The sequence below is a fragment of the Pan paniscus genome, chromosome 3 (genome assembly GCF_029289425.2).
Source record: "Pan paniscus chromosome 3, NHGRI_mPanPan1-v2.0_pri, whole genome shotgun sequence".
Classification (NCBI taxonomy): Eukaryota; Metazoa; Chordata; class Mammalia; order Primates; family Hominidae; genus Pan; species Pan paniscus.
In genome coordinates, this window is record NC_073252.2 from 61957298 (window position 1) to 61984301 (window position 27004).

General features: G+C 37.3%; 1 protein-coding gene and 1 long non-coding RNA gene across 2 annotated transcripts in view; one reads left to right on the forward strand and one right to left on the reverse strand.

Annotated features, from left to right (window-relative positions):
* The window catches only part of TMPRSS11A (transmembrane serine protease 11A), a 35814-nt gene extending 8814 nt beyond the window's left edge, over positions 1–27000 (forward strand). The window contains exons 3-10 of the mRNA XM_055111484.2: positions 6101–6168; positions 8113–8273; positions 14340–14378; positions 15581–15752; positions 19269–19528; positions 23774–23916; position 25744; positions 26996–27000. Of these exons, the coding sequence (XP_054967459.1) occupies positions 6101–6168; positions 8113–8273; positions 14340–14378; positions 15581–15752; positions 19269–19528; positions 23774–23916; position 25744; positions 26996–27000 (849 nt within the window). The remainder of the gene's footprint in view (positions 1–6100; positions 6169–8112; positions 8274–14339; positions 14379–15580; positions 15753–19268; positions 19529–23773; positions 23917–25743; positions 25745–26995) is intronic.
* Positions 1–27004, reverse strand: part of LOC117979984 (uncharacterized) — a 377942-nt gene that overhangs the window by 141395 nt on the left and 209543 nt on the right. The gene's annotated exons all lie outside the window — the stretch shown is intronic.

The following is a 27004-nucleotide window of genomic DNA, read 5'->3' on the forward strand; positions in this document are numbered from 1 at the left end:
CAAATGCTCCACATCACTAATTATCCAAGTAATGCAAATCAAAACTACAGTGAGATAATATCTCATACCAGTTACAATGGCTATTATTAAAGATTAAAAAAATAACATGCTGATGAGACTGTGGAGGAAAGAGAATGCTTAAATACTGTTGGAAACGTAAATGAGTTCAGCCACTGTGGAAAGCAGTTTGGAGACTTCTCAAAGTACTTAAAATGGAACTACTATTCAACCTAGCAATCCTCTTACTGGGTGTATACCCAAAGGAGTATAAACTTTTTTCCCAGAAAGACAGCTGCACTCTCACATTAATTACCACAGTATTCACAATAGCAAAGATGTGGAATCAACCTAGATAACCATCAATGGTGGATTGGACAAAGAAACTGTGAGATATATATGTATATATATATCTATATATACCATGGAATACTATGTAGCCATAAAAAAGGATGAAATCATGTCCTTTGCAGCAACATGGATGTAACACCACAAGGAAGGCACTTTTATCTCCTCTTTACAGGTAAGAGAACCAAGCTTCTGAAATTAAGGTCCATAGCTGGAAAATGATGGAGGGGAGATTTGAAGTCATCTAGGCAACTCCACACATGTGCTCTTTCCACTAAATTGTTCTACTGTCAGGAAGGGACTCAATTAAGACAGAAGATAAAATTATTAAAATCTAAATCAATTCTTCTCTCATTTCATTTTTTAAATCCATGAAGATTATAAATCCTCTATGCTGTGCTAGCTAACTTTTTCTTGACAGATACATTAGGTATACTTATTAGAGAAAAATATTCTCTTTCTCATTTCCCTGTATCAGTTTTTGGTGAGGAAGGCAAAGGTAGAAGGAACTGTAATAGAGAAAGATGAAGGAAGCTGATGAATATATTGACATGTGTATGTATATCTAGTGTGAACAATCTATAGTTGGAAGAAAGGTGTGGATGGGTATGCTTTTTGAGGGAAGTTTTTGAGAAAAGAAGTAATATGAACTATTTCTAAATTTCCTGATAAAGTTGTAAATACAGCATAGTCTTCACAGGAGAATCTATTTAGTTTATCATCATCATTCAGCAAATATAGCATGATGTTAGGCACTATAAAAGGCTAAGAAAAATGATTCTCTCTCTCTCATAAACTAATCCAATTTAGAGATTTAGAAGACAACAAATCTGGAGAGGACATGAACCTTCTAAATAATGACCTTCCCTTGCTTTGGGTATCCTGGTTTTAAATATTTTTAGTACAGCTTTAAATAGATCCAAATGAGATATTTTCCTCTTTTACAAAAGCAATTCAAAGATCTAGGTTTTTGTTGTACACTGAGAATTAATACTTTTTTCTTTAAAATCCTTAATTGCAAATCTTTAAATTCTATAAATATTTTGCCTTGTGATCTCAGAAATATAAGCCAATTTGGGATATGGATATCTAATATATTGCTACTTGTTACACGTGAGTAGTGACAGATGTCTGTCTATTTCTTTCTGACATTCCACAAAGAAACACTGAAGAAGGACCAGTGCAATCAAAGAAATGACTGATGGCATCACAAAATATCACATCCCATTTGATGATCTGATTACCTTTTTGTTTAGGGTGATCAGAAAGTCACAGTTTCATGGCACCCTCCACACCCACACACCTTGTATGACACTGGATCCAACTGCTTTCTCGAATAGACACAGCACTTAAAGATGTGGCAGTTAGGCTTGACCCCAAGAAGGCCAAAAAGCCTTCTGTGAGCATCACTCAGTGCTCAGGTTGACTAAGCTCTATCCAGGCTTGAGAGAATGGTTCATAGCTGACTTCTTGGATCCAAAAAAAAAAAAAAAACCTAGAGTTTTATACAGATATGAAACGAACTTTAAAGGACTGCACTAAAAACTACCAAGATTATGATTCTTATTTTTGGAGAGTAAAGAAAATAGGCTGCCTTTGGAGAGGGGTGCAACAGTTTCTGATCCTCTTACAAACTGCTTGCTGCCCATCAGTGGGCAGGAGGTCTTAGTGAGAACCTACCTGCATGCTCATCCTGAGGTAAGCACTGTGAAGGCGTTAACAGGCTCTGAAGCTACATGGCCCTGGTTTCAGTGAACTCTGTGGTGTCAACCTGGGCAAGTCACTTCCTCTTCTATGAAATGTGAATAATCATAGTACTTACCTCAGAGGGCTGATTTGAAAGCAAATGAGCTCAAACACAATGACATCTGTGCTTGGTGCATATATGGCAGACAACAGTGATTCATACTATTATAATTATTACAGTCTTACCAAGGAGGAGCTTTCCACAAATAATCAATTACCTAAAATGTCCAAAAACAGGAAAAAAAAAAAAGCTCTTCCGATAATTCATGTGTAATTTTCTTTTTTCTCTAGGAGCATTGATCTCAACTTGATGTAAAGCAAGCACTTTAAAAAGTCTTATAAAATTTTCCTGGTAAATGCAAAACTTTCTGATAAATAAATTCTCACCTTTTTATTAATTTGTTAATTCAACAAAAATATACTACATACCAACAGCATGCAAGGCACTATGCTAGATTTTATAGAGTATGAAAAGATAAATTGCCATCTCTATGCATAAAGGGTTTGCCATTTAATAAAAGAGACCATATATTTGCATAAATATATAGTGAATATATTGCATAAATATATAATGAATGTTTACATTAAAGAATAAAAGGTATAAGAGGGATAAGAAAAATTGAGACAGAGGGAAGACAGATCAGTTTGAGATTAACGAATATCCGCAAAGAAGGTATTATCTGAGATTGGCCTTGAAGGATAGTTGTGATTCAGGAACACAGAACTTGCAGAATGAGAAGGTTGTTACAGACCAAAGGAACAGCCTGAGAGGCGTGAGTATGCAGGAAAATGAGGGCCATGCCTGAAAGTACTGGTGGTGTTGAAGATGGAGCCAGGCAAGTTGGTCACAGAGGGAGAGGACCTTGAATGTCTAACATTGTGGACAGAGGCTCAAAGGCTCAAATTCCCTATTTTTACCTTGAGTTCAATCCTTGTGGCAATGAAACCTCAGTGAAGCTTTATTTAAGGCTAAAAGTGTCTTTTAAAAATGCCTCTTATATAATATCCTTTGCATGTTACTCTTGTTATAATTAGGAGAAAGCAATAGGATCTAAAGTTTTTTTCCACAGCATGGTTTTGGTTTCTTTAATTCTAAGGAGCTCACCTGGTGTTACGTTGGAAAAAACAGCTTTTATATCTCATTTATATTCCATATGCCAGTCTGCAGTGACATACCTATCTGAGGTTTACAGTGTTAGCCACAAAACACTCCCTAAGTGAATACATTGACTGCTGTAAGGGGAGCCAGTCAGGAAGCACCTGCAGAGAAAAGCAGGCAACATGTATAAACAGAGTTAATTCAGGAATGAAAGCTGAATGGCTGGGCGAGTCTGTTTGTTTGAGTTGACAGCCTCTCCCTCACTCTTTCATTAAATATCCAACTAACCTTCAATTGCCCTCTTGGAACTTAATCTCAGTGTAATTTCCAGCATGTCAAAATTATCAAGCAGAAAGAGATACTACCCTGAAAGAGGGTCTTTTGTTCAATGCTAGGAGACAAACTCCAACTACGAAATTCTAGAAATGCCCTAAAGAGGGAGATAGGATAGATTTACAAATTGCTAATGCTATTAGGTTGTATAGATAACAATAGATTTATAACAACCTGGCACACAGCTTTAAATATATAAGTTTCTCTGAAACTTCTGGGAACTTGGAATGCCAGAACGTTGGCAGAAAGAATGCTTCTAATAATGAAAGCCATCATCTGCCATGGAAACAATTTCAGGGTCTTTAGAAAGCTAGTTTATACATAAGCTCCATTCTACAATAAAACTTATGTTCATGTTTTTTCTGATTTTCCTCCTGCTGTAAATTCATTTTATCAGAATTCTTTTTACCAGTCCCTCTGCCCCATTTCTCAAAGCGTTGTCCTCAGACTACCTGTATCACCTAAAGATTCTAAGGCCTCCTCCGATCTAGTAAATGAGACTTTTCTAGAGAGAGAGTCCTAGAATTTTATAAAGAAGAATCCTTTTTATTATTGTGATCACCAAAGTTACTTCTGCCTAGATTCTTCTCATGTTATTTTTACAGCTCCTATCTTCCCAAACAACCTAACAATTCAAAGATAAAATTGGTGCTTGGTTTAGATATTCATAGCAGGCACGTTGCCAGATTGATGATGTCATCCAGAGTCAAAAACTTAATCCAATGCCTTCACCAAAAAGTTACAAATGGCCAGGAATCAATTGTGGTTGAACTTATTCAGAGGGTAATTACAAAACAAACTTCTTTAAATACCCAACTGCTATTTGCTTTTTTCCTTCTAAATTGTATCACTTCTCTCCCTGTTCCATTTTGTTTGCCTTTTTTTTTTTTTGGAATCCCTCACCTCCATACTGAGTAGTAGAGCTGGCTGTGGGTGATGAGAGAGAAATTGTTATAACAAAGTCACCCTTTCAAAAACATGTCTTCCAAAAGAATTTTGTTTCTAGCAGATAAACCCCACACCACCTCAGCTAAATGGGGCTTTATTTAAGTACCAATAAAGACATATTTTGGATACTAGCAATTTATTTTCCAAATGCTATCTTTGATCTTAAGTTTAAGGCTATTACCAAATCTATATCTCTACAAGTTTTATACTTTAGGTCAATAAATTATTTGATAACTTATTACTATGTGTTCTACAAAAGAAACCGAAGTAAAATTTACATCACATTTAACAGGGTGGTTGTGTGATTGAGTGGGAAGAGGCGGACCCTACAGATAGAAGACTTGGGTTTCAGTCCCAGCTTACTAGTATCTGCGTGATGCCAGGGAAATTCACATAATGCCTCTGAGTCACAGATTTCTAATAGGAATGAAGATACTTCTTATTTCGCAGAATTGTCATTAGAGTTAAAGAAGATAACAAATAATTTGGTTCCTGATGAAGTATTTATGAACTCCTGAGCATGCTAAGGAAGTTATAACTTGTTTCTTGATCCCTGAAACAGCTTTCCCTATATTTGTGTGTGTGTTTCAGTCATGCAAGTTGGTTTTTCTTCTCATTCCTTGAGAATTTAGGATTTTTTTGCACACATTTGGTTCTTCCGTCCAACATGAACTATAGTACCTTACCCACATTGAGATGACACTATTTCTACCAAGTGAGTGCTAGGGGACACTGCAAGCCGAATGCCAGGTGTGAGAGACCACAGCATCACAATACCGTGGCAGTAGATTAAAGCTGTGCATATGGACTAAAAGCAGTGGCTTTGCTTCTCCTACCTTGGTGACATAAACTGAGTAACAAATTTGACCTAATACTGGAATACCACCTAATTCTTTTTTCCTCCCTGATTTACCCTAGAGTCCACAATTGACAATAATTTAAAAATTTTGGCTCTCTCTTAAATCCCTAATGCCTCCTCCTTACACCTTACAAGCAAAGACCTGCAGAGCTAAGACCTGTAATGCCAGGATGGAGGCTAGAGGACCATCAGCAATTAACTACCAAAACTTACCCAACATTTTATATCTGTTTAACCTTCATAGCCTTATGAGTAGCAGATCAATATCTTTGTTTTACAGGTTAGAAAACTGAGGCTCAAATTGATTCAGTAACTTTGCCAAGATTGCCCAGTTTGGGAAAAGTAGTATACGCTCAAATCCAGGACTGAGGCAGGGTTTTCTTTGTCACCACTCAAAGCCTCTCTGAATATCCCATCTCTGCTCTGTATCTCTCTGCTACTCCTTCTATGGTGTTTTAGCAAGATATCTTCTACTCCAGAAACCTACTCTAGCACAGTAGAATTACTTGGGTAGGTTTTTTAAAAATATGAGTGCCTAGGTCCCCTCTAGACCAATCGAAACCAAAATTCTTGGAGAGGGTCCCTGGCATCCATAAATTTTTTTAATTCAGCAAATGATTCTGTTGCACTGTGAAAGCTGAGATCCACCAATTTAAATAATGATGTTAGTTCTGTGAAAAAATTTTTGATTGCTTTAACATTTAATCAAGGATATATTCCTATTATAAAATATATTATTAACACATAGTTTCTCTCTTGTTGTGTAACAGGTGGATGAGATATTTATAGATTCAGCCTGGAAGAAAAACTATATCAAGAACCAAGTAGTCAGACTGACGTATGTATGTTTGGGCAAAGGTGGAATCACAAGACTGGAGGGAAAAGGAACAAAGGAGACAGGGACTCTCATGTATTGTATGTCTCCATGGACTAGGCTTTTGGCTAGAATTTTTCATAAACATTACCTTTAAAGCAGTCTTGAAGTATAGGGCTGACCACCATTTTGTCAACAAAAAGACTAAGATTCAGGAAGGGTAAGAAATATGTTCAAAGTTCACCAACTGACAGTTTCCCAAAGTGACAGAACCAGGAATCAAACCCCATCAACTTATTGTGAGGCCTGGAACCTACCAGAACCGATGACGTGGGGAAAACCCAGCAGCTTGTCATTGCATGCACCAAGTTATATTATTTTGACAATTATATTATTTCAACCACGTTAAGCAGGCAAACTTGGCTACAAAATGAGTTCACAAATTTTACCTATAATGTAGCCGAACGACATAAGGCATGCCTAAACAAAAAGATAATCCTGTAGTAATAAATTTTCTTTCTGTTGTGGTGGAGGGGGAAGACTCATATCAGTTGCACATATTGCTCAGAAGTTTCAATTGTGTTATTTTGAAAAACTACATAGCAGAACACACATGTCATATACACAAATCCATGAGCCTGTATGACTCATATTTCTTAAAGATAAAGAAAAATAATATATTCAGATTTTGATTTATTTGAAGAAAATAATTATCCCTTTCTCACCAATAGACTAATAATGCTTTGTTGGCAGGTGTACTCAAAGTTCTCTATGTCTTTACTGAGTAGTGACTTCCGTAAGGATTTTATAACATAAATTGGGTAATTCCTACAATACTTAGGAGGGAAAAAGCATATAAATGCTAGAACTTTCTAGATTTCATGTTTTCTGTTTTCAAATTCGCCTTTACCATATTATTGTAGCAACATTATTATACTCCTGTGAACTCCTTTGGATGGTAGCCATTACTATATAATACCTGGTAAAAATGTTAATTCCTCAGATTTAAGAAGTAAAATTAGTCATCTGTTTGCCAATTTGACATAAAATTCTAGTTATTTAGATCTTTATATTCCAGAGCCTAAATGAACAAAAATACATAAATTGTCTCAGAATTTCCTTTTAGCCAAAAGATTCAGGGAGATGGGCCTCTAGTGTTTTTCACAGTTTTTTTTTTTTTGTAAAAAAAAAAAAAAAAAGGAGAGATAACAGATCAATATGTATTAGTTTCAAGGTTTTTTGTTTTTTTTTTTAAAACAAAAACCTGTAATTGCTTTTCCTATTTTAACAGTATTTAAAAGTTTAGTTCCTCAGGTAACAGAACTTGAACCTGTTTATATGATAAAAGTTCAAGAAATTGGGCATGTTTAATTTGGAGAAGACTCGGGGACCACAATATTGTTGTCTTCAAATATTTGGGCTAGAGGAGGAAATTATTTTATGTATGTTCCAACTGGTAGACCTAAGCCTTATGGAATGGGAGATATAGGGAGACATATTTCAACTCAAAATGATGAACTCTTAAAAGCAGAGCTGACCAAAGAGAAACAGGCCTCTTTAGAAAATTAAACTTACTATCTTTTTAATTACTGCACTGTCATTAGAGGGCCAATTGTCATGGACCCTGTAGAAGTGATTCAGGTATCAAATATACAATTGATTAGCCTAAGAAAACATGAAGGCTTCTTCTAACTCTCAGAGCTTGTAATTTTGATGATGATTTTTTATATCTGTCATTCCTAGCTGCTGTAACAATCCTTCAAATTAATGGGGAAAATGCACTGAAAACATAATGAAAGCTAGAAGAGGGAACATATGAAATGACCTTGGGTCAGAATGACATGAGAGGATCAGCACTTGACACTCTCAGCAACTGAGGGATCATTCGGGGGAGGAAGATACAGGTAAGACTGAAGGACAATTCCAGGTGTATTCTTTGAAAATGTACCTTTCTTTTCTGTGTCATAGTCCAGAGGAAGATGGTGTGAAAGTAGATGTCATTATGGTGTTCCAGTTCCCCTCTACTGAACAAAGGGCAGTAAGAGAGAAGAAAATCCAAAGCATCTTAAATCAGAAGATAAGGAATTTAAGAGCCTTGCCAATAAATGCCTCATCAGTTCAAGTTAATGGTAAGGAGGTCCCCTTCTATGTGATATGAAGTTCTCTATTAGGTCCATGTTTTGACTAATCTCAAATTTATTTGTCATTATTTCCATTTCAAATAATAGCTAGAATTCAGATGAAAAAATTCAAGTTAAAGATGTGACATTTCAAGGTGTATTAGTCTCTAATGTAAGCATGTCTGAAGTTAGTCATCCAGTGGTTTTCCCAACAGTAATTGATTGGCACTCATCCCAAAATATAGGCAAGCATTTACAACTAACAGAGAGTTAATCCCACCCAGGCACTGCCTCCATGACTAATCAAGTGAAAATACTAGGGGTTTAGCAATAATTGTTTTTCTGGGTGGGACCTTCCTAAAACACAAATTCATGTGTTGCCATACTTTTATTGATAGTTTCTATATATGGTGATATACAATTTTTGTTAGCTTTTTTTCCTATGGGCATTTGGGAAAATGGCAAGCCAACTTTAAAGTTGTTAGAGTCATTTTACCATTAATGCTTTAAAAATCACAGCCTAGGAAAACATCACTGAAACTATGTGTACATTGTTCCACTTTTCTCTTTTTTTTTGGTTCACCCTTAGCCCATTATACCATTATCACTTCCCTCAATTAAGGAGAATGGACCTTTATCAAGGTCTATCTCTATGGCCTTTACCTTAAGTAACTAATTTCTTTTTATTTTTTATTTTTATTTTTTATTTTTTTTATTTTTTATTTTTATTTTTATTTTTTTCTGAGATGGAGTCTCGCTCTGTCGCCCAGGCTGGAGTGCAGTGGCGCGATCTCGGCTCACTGCAAGCTCCGCCTCCCGGGTTCACGCCATTCTCCTGCCTCAGCCTCCCGAGTAGCTGGGACTACAGGCGCCCGCTACCACGCCCGGCTAATTTTTTGTATTTTTAGTAGAGACGGGGTTTCACTGTGTTAGCCAGGATGGTCTCGATCTCCTGACCTCGTGATCCGCCCGCCTCGGCCTCCCAAAGTGCTGGGATTACAGGCGTGAGCCACCGCGCCCGGCCAACTAATTTCTTTTTATATTCCAGTGACGTACGCAAATTCACCTTTATAGAAGTGAAATTCACACAAAAAGAGTTGAGGAATTCAGTAATTAAAAGGAGCTAAGAATCAAATTTAAATCTCTAATTTCTTAAAAGGCTCCAATTAAAAAAGGTTTCTATAGTCAAACACATCTTAAAAATTCTGGCTATGATACTCGTTTCTTGGAAATTCTTCCTTATAGTATCATATTAAAAATTCTAAGGCAGCCAGCTAGAGAGAAACTTGTTTACCCTCGTCCGCTAAGCTGTTTGCACAGCATCTTCTTCCAACAGACAAGTATAGATTTCTCCTACAAATTTCAATGGATACCAGACCTAAGTGTTACAGAAGAGATTCAGGGCAAGCGATTTTTATCAGACATGAAACAGGACACTCTGCCCTTGTAAGGGTCTAGCTGACACTTCAAGAGGAAACCAGATAAGGAAGTAAAAAATGTGAGGTAATGGAATGGGCAGATGTTTGCTGATGTGAGAACGAGTCAGCTACTTAGGGAATAAAGCTGAGGACCTCTCCCAGCCAGAAGGGAGGAACCTGACAAGTGCTTAATCCATCTTCTTTGTTAGATGGGGAAGCAAATGAATAGAAGTTGTGAAACAATGGGCATTCTGATAATTTACATGATGCTTTCTGTGTAATTTCCAATAAATAGTTAATCTGTCAGGAATGTAAAAGCCTGAACTATCTGAAACCAGAGTAAAGCATAAATTGTTCATTGGCTGCCTGGTCTTTTTGTTTTTTGTAGGCTCAGCTTCTAAACTTCAGCTTATTTTAATAATTGTACTAAATTAAAAGGTAGGATATGCTAATGGAGAACCTGATTTGAGAGTTACCTGAGGCTGGGCATGGTGGCTCACGCCTATAATCCCAGCACTTTGGGAGGCCGAGGCGGGTGGATCACCTGAGGTCAGGAGTTCAAGACCAGCCTGGCCAATATGGTGAAACCCCGTCTCTTCTAAAAATACAAAATATTAGTCAGGCCTGGTGGCAGGCGCCTGTAATCCCAGCTACTTGGGAGACTGAGGGGGAAGAATCACTTGAACCTGGGAGGCGGAGGTTGCAGTGAGCCAAGATCGCGCCACTGCACTCAAGCCTGGGCTTGACAGAGCAAGACTCTATCTCCAAAAAAATAAAAAATAAAAGAGTTACCTGACCAATTCTAACTCCACTAAGTCACTACAGGACCACCCAAATAATTGGCTCATGCCTTTGTCTTCATTTTCTCATCTGTAAAATTCCAATGGTAATGTTTGTTCTTCCTGAAATCACAGAGAGATTATAACGATATACAAGGAAATAGAAAACACAATGTGAAATAAAGAGGCTGTTATTAATGAGAAAACTATTATGTTGTGCATATGCTTTGGAAACCTGAAATCATTAATTTGAGTGATTGACTAGTAGCAGAAAGATAGATCCTTGAAAGTTTCAGAATGTTCAATGTAGAAAGAACAGTGTTTGTTAGTGATATGGGAGCCTAGGGGGTGTTGCTTTTCTGGCCAGAAACCTCTGTGGCCAGTGGTTGGTGCCTTTGCCCAAGTTTTGCTCTGGCCCACTGGGCTCGTTCTGCCCACTTGACCTGGCAGACTGTGCCCACCTCCTGCTACCAGCCTGGATCCCATGCCCACCAAGGCCAACCCAGGCATGGAGCTGTGAGGGTTGTCTGAGCAAGCACAGGGTCTGGCCACTGCCCACAGCCAGGCACACTGGCTGCAGCATGGCGGGCAGCTCCAGGCACTGGCACAGGTGTGCTGTCTCTCTGTGAGGCTGTGGCTGGACAAAGCTCACTGCAAGCAGCTTCCCTGGCAGGCACCTGGGAATGTGGTGGCACCCAGGAAGCTTGGAGATGCCAGGAACTGCAGGGTCCCAAAGAGGGAGTCACAACCCTGGCTTGGGGAGCTCCCAGGTCTGGGATCCCCAAAGGGCTGCAGCTTTTCTCTCTTTTTACCCACAATGTGGCCAGCAAGGGGTATGTTTCATTCCTGTTTGTGTTACAGCTCTTTTAGTCTTGCTATTTGGCAGGTCCTGAGTTCTTGTCCTGAGACCAAGAAGAATGAGGTATGCAGACAAGTGGAGGGTGAGCAAGACGAAGAAAGGTTTACTGAGCAAGAGAACAGCTCACAGGAGACCCACAGTGGGCAGCTCCTCTTCATAGCCAGGGTGTCCCAACAAGTGTCCAGCTCCTAGCAAAGAGGAGGCCCTGGAGGTAGAAGCTCCTCTCTGCAGGCAGGTTGTCCTGTTGAGTGTTCAGCTTTCAGCACACAGTAGGCAGTAGGCCCTAGAGTGGTCTATCTCCTCTCTGCAGGCAGGTAGTCCCATGGTCTCCCAGTCACCTCTCCATCTGCAAGGGTCCAATGCTGCCTCCGGCACCTCTCTGCCCACCCCTCTGTGCCTGACCAAGCTGCTCCCCTACCAGTGGGCAACTCAGCCCAGCCCCATTGTGGTAGCTCCCAGGGTGGCAGGCTCTGGGGGCTCCCAGGGATGGGCTCCAAGGACTGTCCACCTTCTCCCCACGCCCTCCCTGCAGTGGCCATGGTCAAGAATGGCAATGTGGGGCCAGGTTCCGGAGCAGGAGAGGCTCCAGGCCTGGGAGCAGGTCCTGCCTGGTCACGTGAGGTTGGGGGTGGCACAGTCAGCTGCCTCAGGGATGTGGGACACAGGGGACCCACCACCATCACTGCTACTCCCGCATCCGCTCCTGCTACCACTGCTCCAGACAGCCTGTAGCTGCCATCACTAGCACTTAAGAAAGGCACATTCAGTGGACAGCTCAGGAAAATCTTTAAGTCAATTTTTTATAGGCAAAAACATTGTTTCCTGGGCAAACAAAATTTATGGACTACCAATAAATAGAAAACTGTAGAGATTCTAGATTAAGTCTAGAAATAATCCTGTAGCCCAAGATTTATTTATAATTTGTCAAGAATCTGTATTTTGTTTTGACAAAAAAAACTGTGTGGTGTGGGTCCTTCAGGAGACACAGTGTGACAAAGCAAAGCTAAAATCAACTTCTTTGCATTGCAAACACCAAGGCTGTAGTCAAGCAGCTCACTGCCTATGTGTCAGATGACTTTGCTTCATTTTTCATCATGATACTTGTAGTCTATAGAGCCCTGAATATTAACTAGCTTTCTCCCAACTCAGAACCGTGTTAGGAGGTGGTTGCTTTCAAAACTAAAGTGTTAATATTTATTTCCATTTCTATACCAGGAAAGTAAAAATCTTTGGTCAAAATTAGAAATCTTTAACAACTAGTTACTTGTGTATTGACAGTTTGTTTCCAGGTGTAATCATTCTCCCTTAAAATCCGGTTATATTCACGACCATTATACTTATCCTGGTATCATTCCTGGAAATGGGTAACTTGCATCCTGCTCAGACTAAGTTGACAAAGTTTCAATTGAAGAATTCTAACTTTATGCTATTTTCCACTTTATTGCATTACAAAGGACAAAATATACAGTTTTCTTAAAAATGAAATAAATTTACTGCCTTAAACTACATTTGACGGTAAACTGAGTTCCTTCCATAGAATAACCACTAACAGCAATCCATGGTCCTGAGCAATTGATTCTTCACCATACAATGATTTGGGATGCCTTTAAGGGTATATTTGAATTGAATATTTTCAAAAGCTCCCACTTTGTAGAGTTTATCATCACTAGTTTCCCCAGTGGAATTTGTAGAAAGTTAGTAGAATGAAACAATCTTATTTTGTATAATGAGGAATAGAATACTGAGAATGTGTCTGAGAAACATGGCACTGGTAGGAAAAAGTAAAACAGTTTATTCTCATCTGCTCAGTAAGCTAAGTCATTTTAACTTGAAAATCATCAAAATTTTCATGAAACCTTCCACCAACTTTATTTTTCCCCAGCTTTAGTAAGATATAATTGACAAATAAAAATTGTATACTGTATATAACATGATGCTTTGATACATGTATACAAGTTTAAATATTTGTGTTTCCTTAGTCAAACTCCTCACTTTTTTGGAAGTTGACAGAATTTAATCTTGGATTGTGTCCAATAACTAGCTTTTACCACTATTCAGTATATTTTGGATAAGAAACACATAACAGTTTATTCTTTAAAAAAGCAATTTTACTATTTAGGAACTGTGTTTAAAAAGCATTTTAAATATCATTTATGCAAGAGTTTTCAAGGTTTTTTCATTCTAAGCCCTTTAACCAAAAAAAAAAAAAAAAAAAAAGATTTATGTGAAATTCAAAGTAAATAGAAGAGATCAAAGCAGATCTGTTCCGGCTGAGGCTGAGTTTGAGACCTGTAAGACAGTCTACTTGCCATATGGCTTGGCTGTGTCCCCACCCAAATCTCATCTCGAATTGTAGCCCCCATAATTCCCAAATGTTTTGAGAGGGACCTGGTGGGAGATAAATTAAATCATGGGTGCAGTTTCCCCCATACTGTTCTATGGTAGTGAATGAGATCTGATGGTTTTTTAAGAGGCTTCCCCTTTCACTTGGCTCACATTCTCTGACTTGCTTGCCACCATGTAAGACATGCCTTTTGCCTTCCTCCATGATTGTGAGGCCTCCCCAGCCACATGGAACTCTGAGTCCATTAAACCTCTTTTTCTTTATAAATTACCCAGTCTCAGATATGTCTTTATCAGCAGTGTGAAAACAAACTAATATAACCTGTTTCCTCTGTCCCATTTATCCATCTTCTGAAGTGGAATGCAAAGAAGCTTTACCCCGAACTGCTGGAAAACCATAGTTCTCTATTAATACAAACTATTTGTGGGCTTTAGTCATCCACTATTTGTGCCTTACTCACCCATTGCTTGTGATAGTATCCACCTAATTAGAGGCTGCCTATAAGTCTCTACAAAAACTGTACACAGATGTTGTTATATCAGATAGCCATTCTCCTAATTATATGTTCAACTGTCTAGAATCCATATATGGTCAGTATCCTCTGATTATTCCTGGTCATTGAGACCAACCAGGAAAATATCAAATTATCACTATTTGTTTTATCTTCTTTTTCAGCAATGAGCTCATCAACAGGGGAGTTAACTGTCCAAGCAAGTAAGTCAAGTTAGCTTATATAAACAAGTTCAATTTTCACATCAGAAAGGACATTTTCAAATATTTGCTCATACTTGCCCATCTGTCCTCCAGATTTTCTTTGAGAGATAATAACTATTTGTATGATAGATTTAAATACTTTTTTTTTCTAACTCATGGACTGATCTTTTAGTCATGTTCAAGAAAAAAATTGCCATGGTAACCTTCTGGGGCAATTTGAAGAAAGCATATATTTTTGATTGGGAATATTGGACTTGTTTTTCTAATTTTTAAAAATGCCATAAAATGTACTTTCTGCTACAAAATAAAATAATAAGAAAGTAATCAATAGGAAGGACATAAAACCCATTGTCTGTGACTGACAAGTTATCTGTGAAATATGCTAAGGTCAGGAGTTCGAGACCAGCCTGACCAACATGGAGAAGAAAACCCATCTCTATTAAAAATACAAAAATTAGCCGGGTGCGGTGGCAGGTGCCTGTAGTCCCAGCTACTTGGGAGGCTGAGGCAGGAGAATCACTTGAACCTGGGAGGCAGAGGTTGCAGTGAGCCAAGATTGCACCACTGCACTCCAGCCTCGGCGACAGAGTGAGACTCCATCTCAAAAAAAAAGAAAAAATATATGCTTAATATATTCATCTTAATCGCTAACAGTGGCTTCATTAAATCACTTCAAATCACTGTGGCCTAAATTTTGAAAGATTTTACAAAAAACAGTGATGAATTTGAGCAATGATGTTCATGCATTTGCCTCTGTGTCTTGCAAACACCCTAAGTATTTTTATCCATGTGTTTATTCATTCAACAATATATTTTAACATCTACCAAGTGCCAGAAATTAGACCAGGAGTTGGTGGTACCATTGTGAATAAAACATGATCCCTGCTCTAAAATTAGAATTCCAAAGTAGAGAAAGATATAAATAAATCAGGAAGTATGAAAATAATGTGATAAATGCTATGACAGAGGAAGTGCATAGTGCTATGATAGTTGATCAGAGAGTCAGCTAACCTGTTCTCACAGAGTAAGAAAGTGAACCCTGAAATGTAAGAGAGAAGAGGCCATGAATCCAGTGACAGGTGGGTTAAGTGTCCTGGGCAGGAGGAGTAGTATACGAAAATGTCTTCGGGCAAGTAAGAATGGGGTCATTTCTTGTAATTACAACATGTTTCTTATAACTTAATGATCTCATCTTTTTTCAGGTTGTGGTAAACGAGTTGTTCCATTAAACGTCAACAGAATAGCATCTGGAGTCATTGCACCCAAGGCGGCCTGGCCTTGGCAAGCTTCCCTTCAGTATGATAACATCCATCAGTGTGGGGCCACCTTGATTAGTAATACATGGCTTGTCACTGCAGCACACTGCTTCCAGAAGTAAGTTATCGACCTTAAGTTAGAACCCACTTTTGCTAAAAAGCTCTGAGTTTTGTCATATTCTTGGTAACAATTAATGTCTCAAATATTACTGAAGTAAAATAAGAAAAAGTTATTTCAGGTTCTTTTCTAAAATAATGTTACACATGTATACTTAATCAGAAATTTGATGGGAATAAAGGAAGTAACAGTCAATATCCTAGTATCCATCAATCATTTCCTCAAAGTTTTTAATAAGGAAACTGTGTAAGGAATCAGAACTATTTTGCAACATCCTAACACAAAATATTCACTAATAACATGTACCATTAATCTTTTGTCAAACAATGCTCTCCACTTAAAACTAGTGTCTGTTTCTGCCAAACACTTGGCCAGTCTCATACTGATCTTAAATAATCAAACTAATTCCAAAGTAAAATGGAAATTTTCAATAAATGCTGGAAGTTGGTAACCGTGATGATGGAGAACCGCAGATAAATTTAGAGCATTGACATATGAAGATCTGTGGAATCAGAACAGTTTACAACCAAAATGAGAGATTGCTAGCGTGATAAAGACAGGCACTTCAAAAGAGATTCCTCGGAGTATCAAAGGATTCAGAGAGGCCCTTGGGCCACTCAATGTGACCTTCGCATAATAGAGCATCTCTTCACAGTAGTGACACAAAAGACAAAGCTGAAGTGAAGAATAGCAAATTGTGCTATCCTATAATTGTTTCTGAATGCATACATTTTATTAAATATAAGATTAAATGACTTTTTATAACTTTTAATCTTACTTTTCAAGATAATAACCAGTCATTTTTATCACTATTACATTTAGAATTTTAGATTTGTTTCTAAGTAGATTAACTGTATCGCCTTTCTTCTTCATTGCCAATTATTACAGTAATAACAAAGACTTCTTGAGTATCTCTATATAATGGGTGGCAGCAGGATTTAGTGGGAAAAATATGTCCCAGGCAGTTGGAGAGCTGGGCAAATTATTGAACCTTAGTGTATTAGGTAATAGATAGGCTAGATCTTTTCACATTCTTTTTGACCTATAAAATTCTAACTTTTGTTACTATAATAAATTTCATTTGCCTAGGAGCATAAATCTTTATAGAGACTCTTAATATTCCAAAGAATATACATATTAAGAATCTAGGCTTGGCATGATGGCTCATGCCTGTAATCCCAGCATTTTGGGAGGCCGAGGCAAGAGGACCACTTGAGCTCAGGAGTTCAAGACCAGCTTGGGCAAGATAGTGAAACCCCATTGGGCATGGTGGTGCATACCTATCATCCCAGCTACTTGGGAGGCTAAGGCAGAAGGATCCCTTAAGCCCAGGAGTTTGAGGCTCCTGCAAGCTATGATTGCACCACTGCACTCCAGCCTGAGTGACAATGCAAGACCCCATCTTAAAAAAATAGTAATATATTTTTAAAAATAATCTACATAAATTCTTAATGTTTGAAAGATGTGAGAGCTCAGTAAGCTGATATATTAGAAAGCCAGAAATCCCTTATGCTGGTGTCTGGTTTTTCAAAGTAATGGGAAACTTACTTTGCCAAAGTTAGCCATTTTTGTGGTAGATAGTTCTATTTTTGCAAATATCTTTATAGCATTGAACACCAAATCTATACTCTATTAACTTCTACCATCAATATTTGTTTTTCTTTTAATCTGAAACAACAGGAACCAATTTTATTTCTTCATTCATATAACAGCTATTCTTTAGTTTCTCTTTTTCAGACCAAACATAAAATGAGGGAGAATATCCAAACCATAAGTGAAAATAAATATCATTACTGTGAGCTTTAGTTTGCTAAGGATAATGACCTCCAGCCCTATCCATGTCCCTGCAAAGGGCATGATTTTGTTCTTTTTATGGCTGCATAGTATTCCATGGTGTATGTATACCACATTTTCTTTATCCAGTCTATCACTAATGGGCATTTAGGTTGATTCCATGTCTTTGCTATACTGAAGAGTGCTAGAGGGAGAGGATCAGGAAAAATAACTAATGGGTACTAGGCTTAATACCTGGGTGATGAAATAATATGTACAACAAAACCCCATGACACAAGTTTACCTGTGTAACAAACCTGCACATGTAACCCTGAACTTAGAAAAAAGTATATATATGCACACACATATATATGCATACATATATATGTGTGTATATATATGCATATATGTGTGTGTGTATATATATATAAAAATATATATATATATAATTACCTCATTTTTCCAGAACCAACTTCCAGATGCCCTACCACATTGGTTCTTATTCTCTGAACATTCGAGACTTTGTCAGTGTCTTCCTTAAAATATGCTTCCAATAACTAAATACACCAAGACAGATGTGTGACTAGTGTCACACATAACAAAATAAAGCAGGAAGTCTTCTGAAAAATACAAATAATGTAAATTGGTGGGAGACAGTGTTTTATAAAGGGAAGAGCAGAGAGAGGCAGGCAGATATGTGATGTGAATCAAATAGTTTAACCTATCCAGGCTTTATTTTCCTTAAGTATAAAACACAGTCTTTACTAGATGATCTTTCATTGCTACTAAATGATTTTTCCGATCCCTGTATGTACCATAATCCACCCATTGCCCAAGCCCACAAGCTAGAAGTCAACCGCATTTACCACATTTGATCATCTCTCAAAGGACTATGCAGTCATCTAATAGACTTTACCACATCCATTCTTGACCTTCAAGAATCTACTCCCCAGAAAGAACCAACATGTTTTTTAAAAATGTAAATGAGACTACATTATTCTCTGGCTTAATTATCCAGTAGATTCCCATATCACTTCAATAAAATTTAAGCACTTTATCATGACCTATAAAACACTCTAAAATCTAGTCCCTGCTTACCTCTCCAAGCTCACCCCCAACCATTCTTTCCCTTGTGTTCTGACTGCAGCCCATCCAACCCAAGACCTTGGGATTTTTGCCTGGAAACTTGTTTCCCTCATCTCCTCACACTGATCCTCTTTTACTATGTCTTAGCCCAAATGCGTTCTTAAAATAATCATAATGACCTGTTAGTACTCTATTCCGTTACCCTATTTTATTTTGTTCATAGCCTTTATCAATGTTTAAGATTATTTATCTATTTGTTTGCTTGCTTTGATCCTTTTCCTTCTCTGGAATCTTATACTCCTGTGAGCAGGCATCTTAGGTCTTGTTCATCACTTTATCCCCAGCAGTTCAGATAAGGCTCAGCACACAGATGCTCAGTAAATATTTGTGGAAGGGATAAATGAATGATATTTTATGTGTATTACAGTTCTAAAATTCAATAGTTTTGTATTAAATATCAGTTCTAATATGGCATTTATATGATTTTATCTTTCAAAACATTAGCAATAGATTATATTTAAATGATAAAAGAAAACTATAACTGCAGCCAAGTATTCTCAGGATTGTATTTCTCTTATATTAGCCTAAATGCAATTAATCTAGCTCATATACTTCGGGCAGCTTATATATATTCTGTTAATTTCTAACCTTTTCCAGGTATAAAAATCCACATCAATGGACTGTTAGTTTTGGAACAAAAATCAACCCTCCCTTAATGAAAAGAAATGTCAGAAGATTTATTATCCATGAGAAGTACCGCTCTGCAGCAAGAGAGTACGACATTGCTGTTGTGCAGGTCTCTTCCAGAGTCACCTTTTCGGATGACATACGCCGGATTTGTTTGCCAGAAGCCTCTGCATCCTTCCAACCAAATTTGACTGTCTACATCACAGGATTTGGAGCACTTTACTATGGTGGTGGGTATCTCAGGATAGCTAACAGAGCACTAAGCCCTGTCTAAGGCAATGTGATTTCATCTCCATCAATATTATCCTGACAGCCATTTCCACACAGTCTGGTTGGATTAGTTAGGGTTCTTATTTTGTGTGACAGAAATTCAGTTCACATTAACCAGTGCAGAATAAAAAACAAAGAAACAAAAACTTCCACAAATTTGGCTCATGTAATTTGGAAGTCAAAAAAGTGTAGTAAGTTTCACTTCAGACACAGGGGTTTATATGATGTCATCTGGCTCTGTGTCTCTGAATTTGAATTTTTTGCCCCTGCTTTTCTCTATGTTGGCTTCATTCAGAGGGATGCTAGCTTCACCTAGTGTCAGAGGTGGCTAACAACACCTCAACACATCATCCTTAACCAAGAAAAAATACATAGAAAGGAACATTTATTTCTTTTCTTTGCCAGAATTCACATTAATTTCTATTGTTCCAGCTGTGTCTAGGAGGACTCAGATTGAGTGGCTAACTCAAATATTCTTTATGCCTATGTAGCAAAATTTGCTTTAGTACTGAAGAAGCTAATTTAAGTGTGATGGTGAGTAAGAATAGTGTAGAGATAAATTGTCAAATTATTTGTCCCCTCTAAAAGTATTCAACTTGATATACTAACTTAGTCTTGTAAGAAATAATGATGATTTAGTTACTGAATGTTCTAGGCAATCTTAGTGAGACACGCTCTGGATTCTACCATGTGGTCCAGGTACATATGTATAACAAAAGCTAGAGAGTTTCTTTAACACTGGGCTTGAGAAAATGCAAAAGGGCTTTCTGAGAATGACTAAATCTATTTGCAGGATTCTATACAATTTATTTACCTACAAGAAATTATAAAGAATAAGCTTTTGATTCTCAGTCTACCATTAAGGAACTAGGAATAACCTTTCACTCACATAGGCAGGAATAGGTTTTAGGGTCTCTAGATTTTTTCCAGGTGTCCCATGTGGTTTTGTTTCATCTTATACAGAGTGAGACATGCATTGCTTTCTTTAAGGTTGTATTACCAATCACAGAAAATATTACCTATGGTTTATTAATTCTAGTAGATCTAGTGCTGCTGTAAGCCTGACACCTCCCTAGGTCTGCACTCTCTTGGATGGATTTTCTCTGAAGATAGGGCTTGCATTCTCTGCTTCATAGTGGTGGGAAAGACATCACAAATCCCCTTTGGCTTGGTGGGAAAAATCACTTTCAGGAGTTTGAGACTGGCACAGAAACATACCTGTCATAATGCGCTGTGAGTGGCAACAGAACCTGACACTTATAGAGCACTCCACCCTACTTGAATACGGCCTCTCTTGGTGAGTGACCCACAGGTGCTTTTAATCTATTAAATAGATTAAATTAACCTATCATTCTTAATCTGTTAAGTACATTAATAGATTAAAAGCACCCATTCGTTACTCACCAAGAGAGGCCATATTCAAGTCTGTAAAGCAAACCCTAAGAAGTTTTTTAAAATTGAAATTGTACAAAGTATATTCTCTGATCCTAATGGAATCTAACTAGACATCAGTAACAGAAAGATAACATAAAAATCCCCAAATGCTTACCAATTAAAAAACATATGTAAATAAAGAGAATATCTCGAAGAAATTTGTAAAAACACATAGAACTAAATGAAAACAAAAATATACAAATATATGCCAGATGCTGCTAAAATAGTGTAGAAAGGGAAATTTATAGAAAATGCATATTATAAGGAAAGATATCAAATCAATAATTAAGTTCTCACTTCAAGCAACTGGAAAAAGAAAAAATAAACCTAAAACAAACATAAGGAAGGAAATAATAAGAATAAGAATAGAAATGAATAAAATTGAAAATAAGAAACAATATAGAAAATTGATAAGTAAAAAGCTGATTATTTGATAAAATCAATATTTTGCTAGAAATGTCATTAAGCATTTTTACAGAAGATGAGATATAGCTCAGGGATGTCCAGAATTTATGGGCTATGCTTTTCATGAGTTGGAATACATTTTACCAACCAGTTTAGTTTGCTGAAGAAGTTGTGGATTTGCACTGTCACCTACTTACAATACGTAGATTGTCAGTTTCACTTTACTCTTCTCACCATTATTATTTTTTTATTTTTATTTTTATTTTTATTTTGAAACAGAGTCTCGCTCTGTCTCCCAGGCTGGAGTGCAGTGGCGTGATCTCGGCTCACTGCAAGCTCCGCCTCCCGGGTTCACGCCATTCTCCTGCCTCAGCCTCCCGAGTAGCTGGGACTGCAGGCGCCCGCCAGCATGCCCGGCTAATTGTTTTGTAGTTTTAGTAAAGAAGGGGTTTCACCGTGTTAGCCAGGATGGTTTTGATCTCCTGACCTCGTGACCCACCTGCCTCGGCCTCCCAAAGCGCTGGGATTACAGGCGTGAGCCACCGCGCGCCAGGCCATGAATGTTTTTAATTGATGATATAGTAGGCAATATAAATGTGTGTGTGTGTGTGTGTGTGTGTGTGTATAATATATATAAACCAATTGTATTCAAATAACAGAATAATTTGAAAAATCTCTTAGCATATTTCTGAGTTACACACTTAAATCTTCTGAGCACTTTTAAATATGTGTTTACAAACATTTCTTCAGAAATAAATCTTGGAAATCGTCTTCTAAAGAAACTGGTGTATTAGGGTTTTTTCAAATGTACTTAGTTTTTTTAAAATTGATGTATAAAATTGCATGTACTTACCACGTACAACATAATGTGTTGAAGTATAGTATATGTACACTGTGAGTGTTAAATCTAGTTAATTAAGAAACGTCTTATTTTACATAATTATCATTTTTGTGGCAAGAACACTTAATATCTACTCTTGTAGCGTTTCTCAAGAATACGATATATCAACAGTAGGCAACCAGAAGCTGGGGGTCTTTACAGGGGAAGGAGTTGGGGAGATGCTGGTCAACAAATTCATATTTGCAGTTAGGAAGAAAAAGTTCAAGAGATCTCTCATCCATCATGGTGACCATAGCTGATGATACATCGTATTCTTGTATTAGTTTTTTATAAATGTGTAACAAATAACCACAAACAGTTAAAACAGCACTCATTTATTTTTATCTCACTGTTTTCATGAGTCAGACTTTCAGACACAGCTTAGTTGGGTCCTCTTAGGGTCTCACCAAACTGTAATCAAGATGTCGGCTGGGGTTGTGGCCACATCTGTGGCTCCTTTGAAGGTTTCCTCAAGGTTTGCTGGCAGAATTCCTTTACTCGCAGCTGTAGAATGCATGCCAGCTTGCTGCTTTAACTCTTTAGGAAAGTGTCTCAACTCCAGCAAGGTTCGCCCTTTTTGAAATGGCTCAGCTGATTAGGTCAGGCCCACCTTTGATAATCTCCTTTTGATGAATTCAAAGTCAAACTCATTAGAGGTCTTAATCACATCTGTAAAATTCCCTCATCTTGGCCATATAACATAATCTAATCATGAGAATGGCATCCCTCATATTCACAGATCCTGCCCATATTTGGGAGGAGGGGAATCACACAGGAATCTTGGGGACCATCCTAGAATTCTGCCAACCATGGGGTCATGGTTTCCCAATCAATATATGGTTTGGTATAAAGAATCCCTGAATGCTTGTGCTATTCTTGGTTTTCTACGTAGCCTGCCATAATAATGGTTTCTAAAACTCAGAACCTAGCTTACAGTCTGCAGCCACCAACTTGTAATACATTAGAAGTGAAATCATTGCCATTTAATGCATTTATATATATATGTATGATATATAATATATGTATATTTCACATATATCTTATATATGTGAAAGCTCATCATAAACTTTAAATAATAAAATAAATGTACATAGTATTATAGGCATTTTATCAAGCCAATGGAGAAAACCATCTAGGCATGCAAAGTTTCTGGGAACACTCTGGAACCCACAGATAAAAGCTTTACAAAAGATAAAAGGCCTTCCTGAAATATATAAGCTGATTATTTTTAAGGTTAGATTTTCCAGAAAAAATAATCCAAATGGCTTTCTTGCTTTGAGAAGTTTTTATAAAAATGTGATTGGACAATAATTATCATTAGATGTGCCAGATTTAACCAGAAATTCTTTTTTCTAGAAACTGCTTATATTAACTTCATTCTGTATTGACAATTTTACTATGAAAAAAATATTAGGAAAGTCTGCTCACTTCACTCTAGCCAAAGATGCTGATTGTAAATACTAGAATAACTCTATTTTTCCTTAAGGGGAATCCCAAAATGATCTCCGAGAAGCCAGAGTGAAAATCATAAGTGATGATGTCTGCAAGCAACCACAGGTGTATGGCAATGATATAAAACCTGGAATGTTCTGTGCCGGATATAGGGAAGGAATTTATGATGCCTGCAGGGTAAGTTGGAGGGATTTTTTTATATTACTAACTCAAAAATTTTTATCTGTCTCAGGATATATTATATGTTCTTTACATAAGGACAAAACATAGATATCATGTCAGCTCAAAAAAGTTACAAATGCAAATTTCACAGCACAAAATACTTTTAAATGTTTTATTAAGATAAATGAAGTAAGAGTTTCTCTGATGCTATCAAACAAACAAAATTAGAATTTCTTAACCAGAAATCCAAAGATTAATAAAGCAGTTTATTTTCTCAAGGGGCTCACACTCAAGAAAGAAAATAATCATAAACAGAGAAGTATAAAGTGATGTTATGAATAATATAATGAAAAGCAAATATTTTTCTTGAAGGAAACATTTTTGGAACAAGTATCAGAGAGATGAGACATAAATAAGGCCTGAAGAATAAATAACATCCAATTTCAGAATAAGAAAATAATGTTATAGAAAAGACAAAAAGCATAGCCAAAATTATGAAGGTGTGAAATTACAATTCATATCTGAGGGAACTCCAAGTAATTGGTTGGGTCTCAGCATGAGGAGGATGAGAGGAGAAACAAGTAGATAACCATGAGAAGGTGGATTAGGCCATGTTGTGATTCCATGGGCCCTCCCCAGTGCCCTCATCTGCCTTCTAACATGTATGTTTTCCAACGAAGGTACATTTCTTCCTGGAGACACTTGCTTTTTAACATGAGATTCTTTAGAACTCTAAGGAGGCCACTCTATGTGGAAATGATGGAATGGTATTGATATCAGGTGGCAGAAAGTCCTGTCCAGAGTCCCACAAACTGTACCACATGTGCGACCTCTATCAGAAAAGGAGCAGGGACCTATGAGACATAGAGGCTGGGCAAAAGCAGGATCTGGTCCACAGCCAGCTTCGGTTGCTAATAATGTGGAGGGAGGCAGGCAGAATTTAGGGATTCCAACAAAAGGTCCATACCACGGGGAACAGGTGGAAGGTGCAGGAGTCTTGGAGCAGACAGGACCGGGGAATTCAGGTGAACCATGACATTACTGAAAAGCCTTAGGAGGGATTGGTGGTCATAGAGATGCTTCACTGGATTGGGGAGCAGAGGTAAACTTGCTGCCTAACTATGCAAAGTAAGTGATAAAACAAGGCTTTAGTCATAGAAAAATACAGTAAGTTATCAGGGCAGCGGTTCAGGTACAAGGATCCAAGACAGGAATACAGTGATTGTAATTGGGGCACACGGTGAGGGGCCTAGTCTGATACAACAGAAGTGCAAGCACCACCAACACCTAGTCTTTCTCCATAAGTCTTTCTCTCCAGAGCCCTCATGACCTAATCACTTCTTCTTAGGTCCCATCTCTCAACACTGTTGTATTGGGGATTAAGTTTCCCCAACCTATGAACTCTTGGGCACACATTCAAACCATAGCACCACCCAGCACAAAAGCACAGAGCTTCCAATATGGTTTCTAGCACCATACCCTAGAACCAAACAGTAAGAATCACCTCTGGAAATGTAGCAATAATATAATCATAATTTTTAAAATCCAGTGGAAGGATTGGAAGATAAAATCAAGGAAATCTCTCAGAAAGAACAACAACAACAAAAAAGACACAGAGGAGAAAAATAATCAGAAAAATTAAGAAAATTAGAGGATAAGCTCAGGAGATCCAACATCAAATGAATAGGAGCTCTGAAAACATAAAACATGAGTGTACAATATTAAAAAAAATAAAGAATGCTCCTAGTTCTGAAGCTTACGTGCATCCTATTGAAGAAAAGGTCCAAGTAGTGCTGGGCACGATAAATGAAGTACTTCTTTCCAAGACATACCATCATAAAGGGTCAGAAGCCAGGGATAGGGAGAACAATCTTAAAACTTTGAAGGAAGAAGCATCAGAACTACATAGAACTCCTCAACAGTAACTCTAGAAGGTAGAGGACTGTGGAAAACACATTCAAGTTTCAAAGGGAAGATTATTTCAACCTAGATTCCTGCCCATGCTAACTAAATATCAACTGTGAGGGTGGAATTAAGAATTTTAGACAAGCAATGACTGAAAAAAATGTACTTCTGATACCCTATTTCTTAGGAAACTACTTGAGAGGGTACCTCAGCAAAATGAGGGAATAAATCAAGAAAGTGGAAGACGTAAGACCTGAAACTGTTAGTCCAACACTAAAGAGTGGTATCAGATAATCCCAACACCATAGTTCTGCACCAGGCTTAAAGTAACCAGCTCAAATTTGAGCAGAAGTAAGAAAAGATTGTGTGTGTGTGTGTATGTGTGTATGTGTGTGTGTGTGTGTGTGTGTTGATATGGTGGAACAGCTTCAGAGGAAGCAAAAGAACTAACAAGCTATCTGATGTCCTTGAACATTAGTAAACATTATTGTGAGGTGTTGGTAGATCTTTTGGAGCATTCAGCATTTACCAGGTACATAGAAAACTATCCACATGAAAAAAAGAGTTGTGTTATTAATTCTAGGAAAGCAAAAAAAGATTTCTGTAATCCAAATATGTTACTTGACTCTTCAATTAATAAAATTTACAAACTGGTACTAAATGTAGGCTGTTAATTTAACCAAAAATAGAGATGCTATAATGTAAAGATGTGGTGTGGAAAAGTTGCAAAGAAGTTGTAAAACAACTAAATCCCTAACTATGTAAGAGAAAATAAATATTTACTGTCTAAACCTAGAAGCTGTAATTTGAGCATATTATCTAGTGATAAGGAGTTAGATACTATAAGAAATCATTAAACAAGCATGAAGTGGCTACCTCTTGGAGAACAGCTTGCGTGAGGTAACATGGGACATAATTGCTTTTCAAGCCTCTTCATGTTTTTTCGTTTTTGCCTTTTTTAACTAAGTTGCTGTTTACTCTAACAAAATAAATTTTATTTTTTAAATGTGAAAGTTGAACCTTAAGGCTCTTTGTAATATTAAAATCCATGTCTCAATTAATTATTCTGTGTTGATAGTCTATACATGTACTGTCTAGTAACAAAATATGTGATTCATCAAAATATCTTAAATAATGAGCTTTATGTTTAGCTAATTTTCTTTCTTTTTTCTTATGTTTTTATTTTTAGGGTGATTCT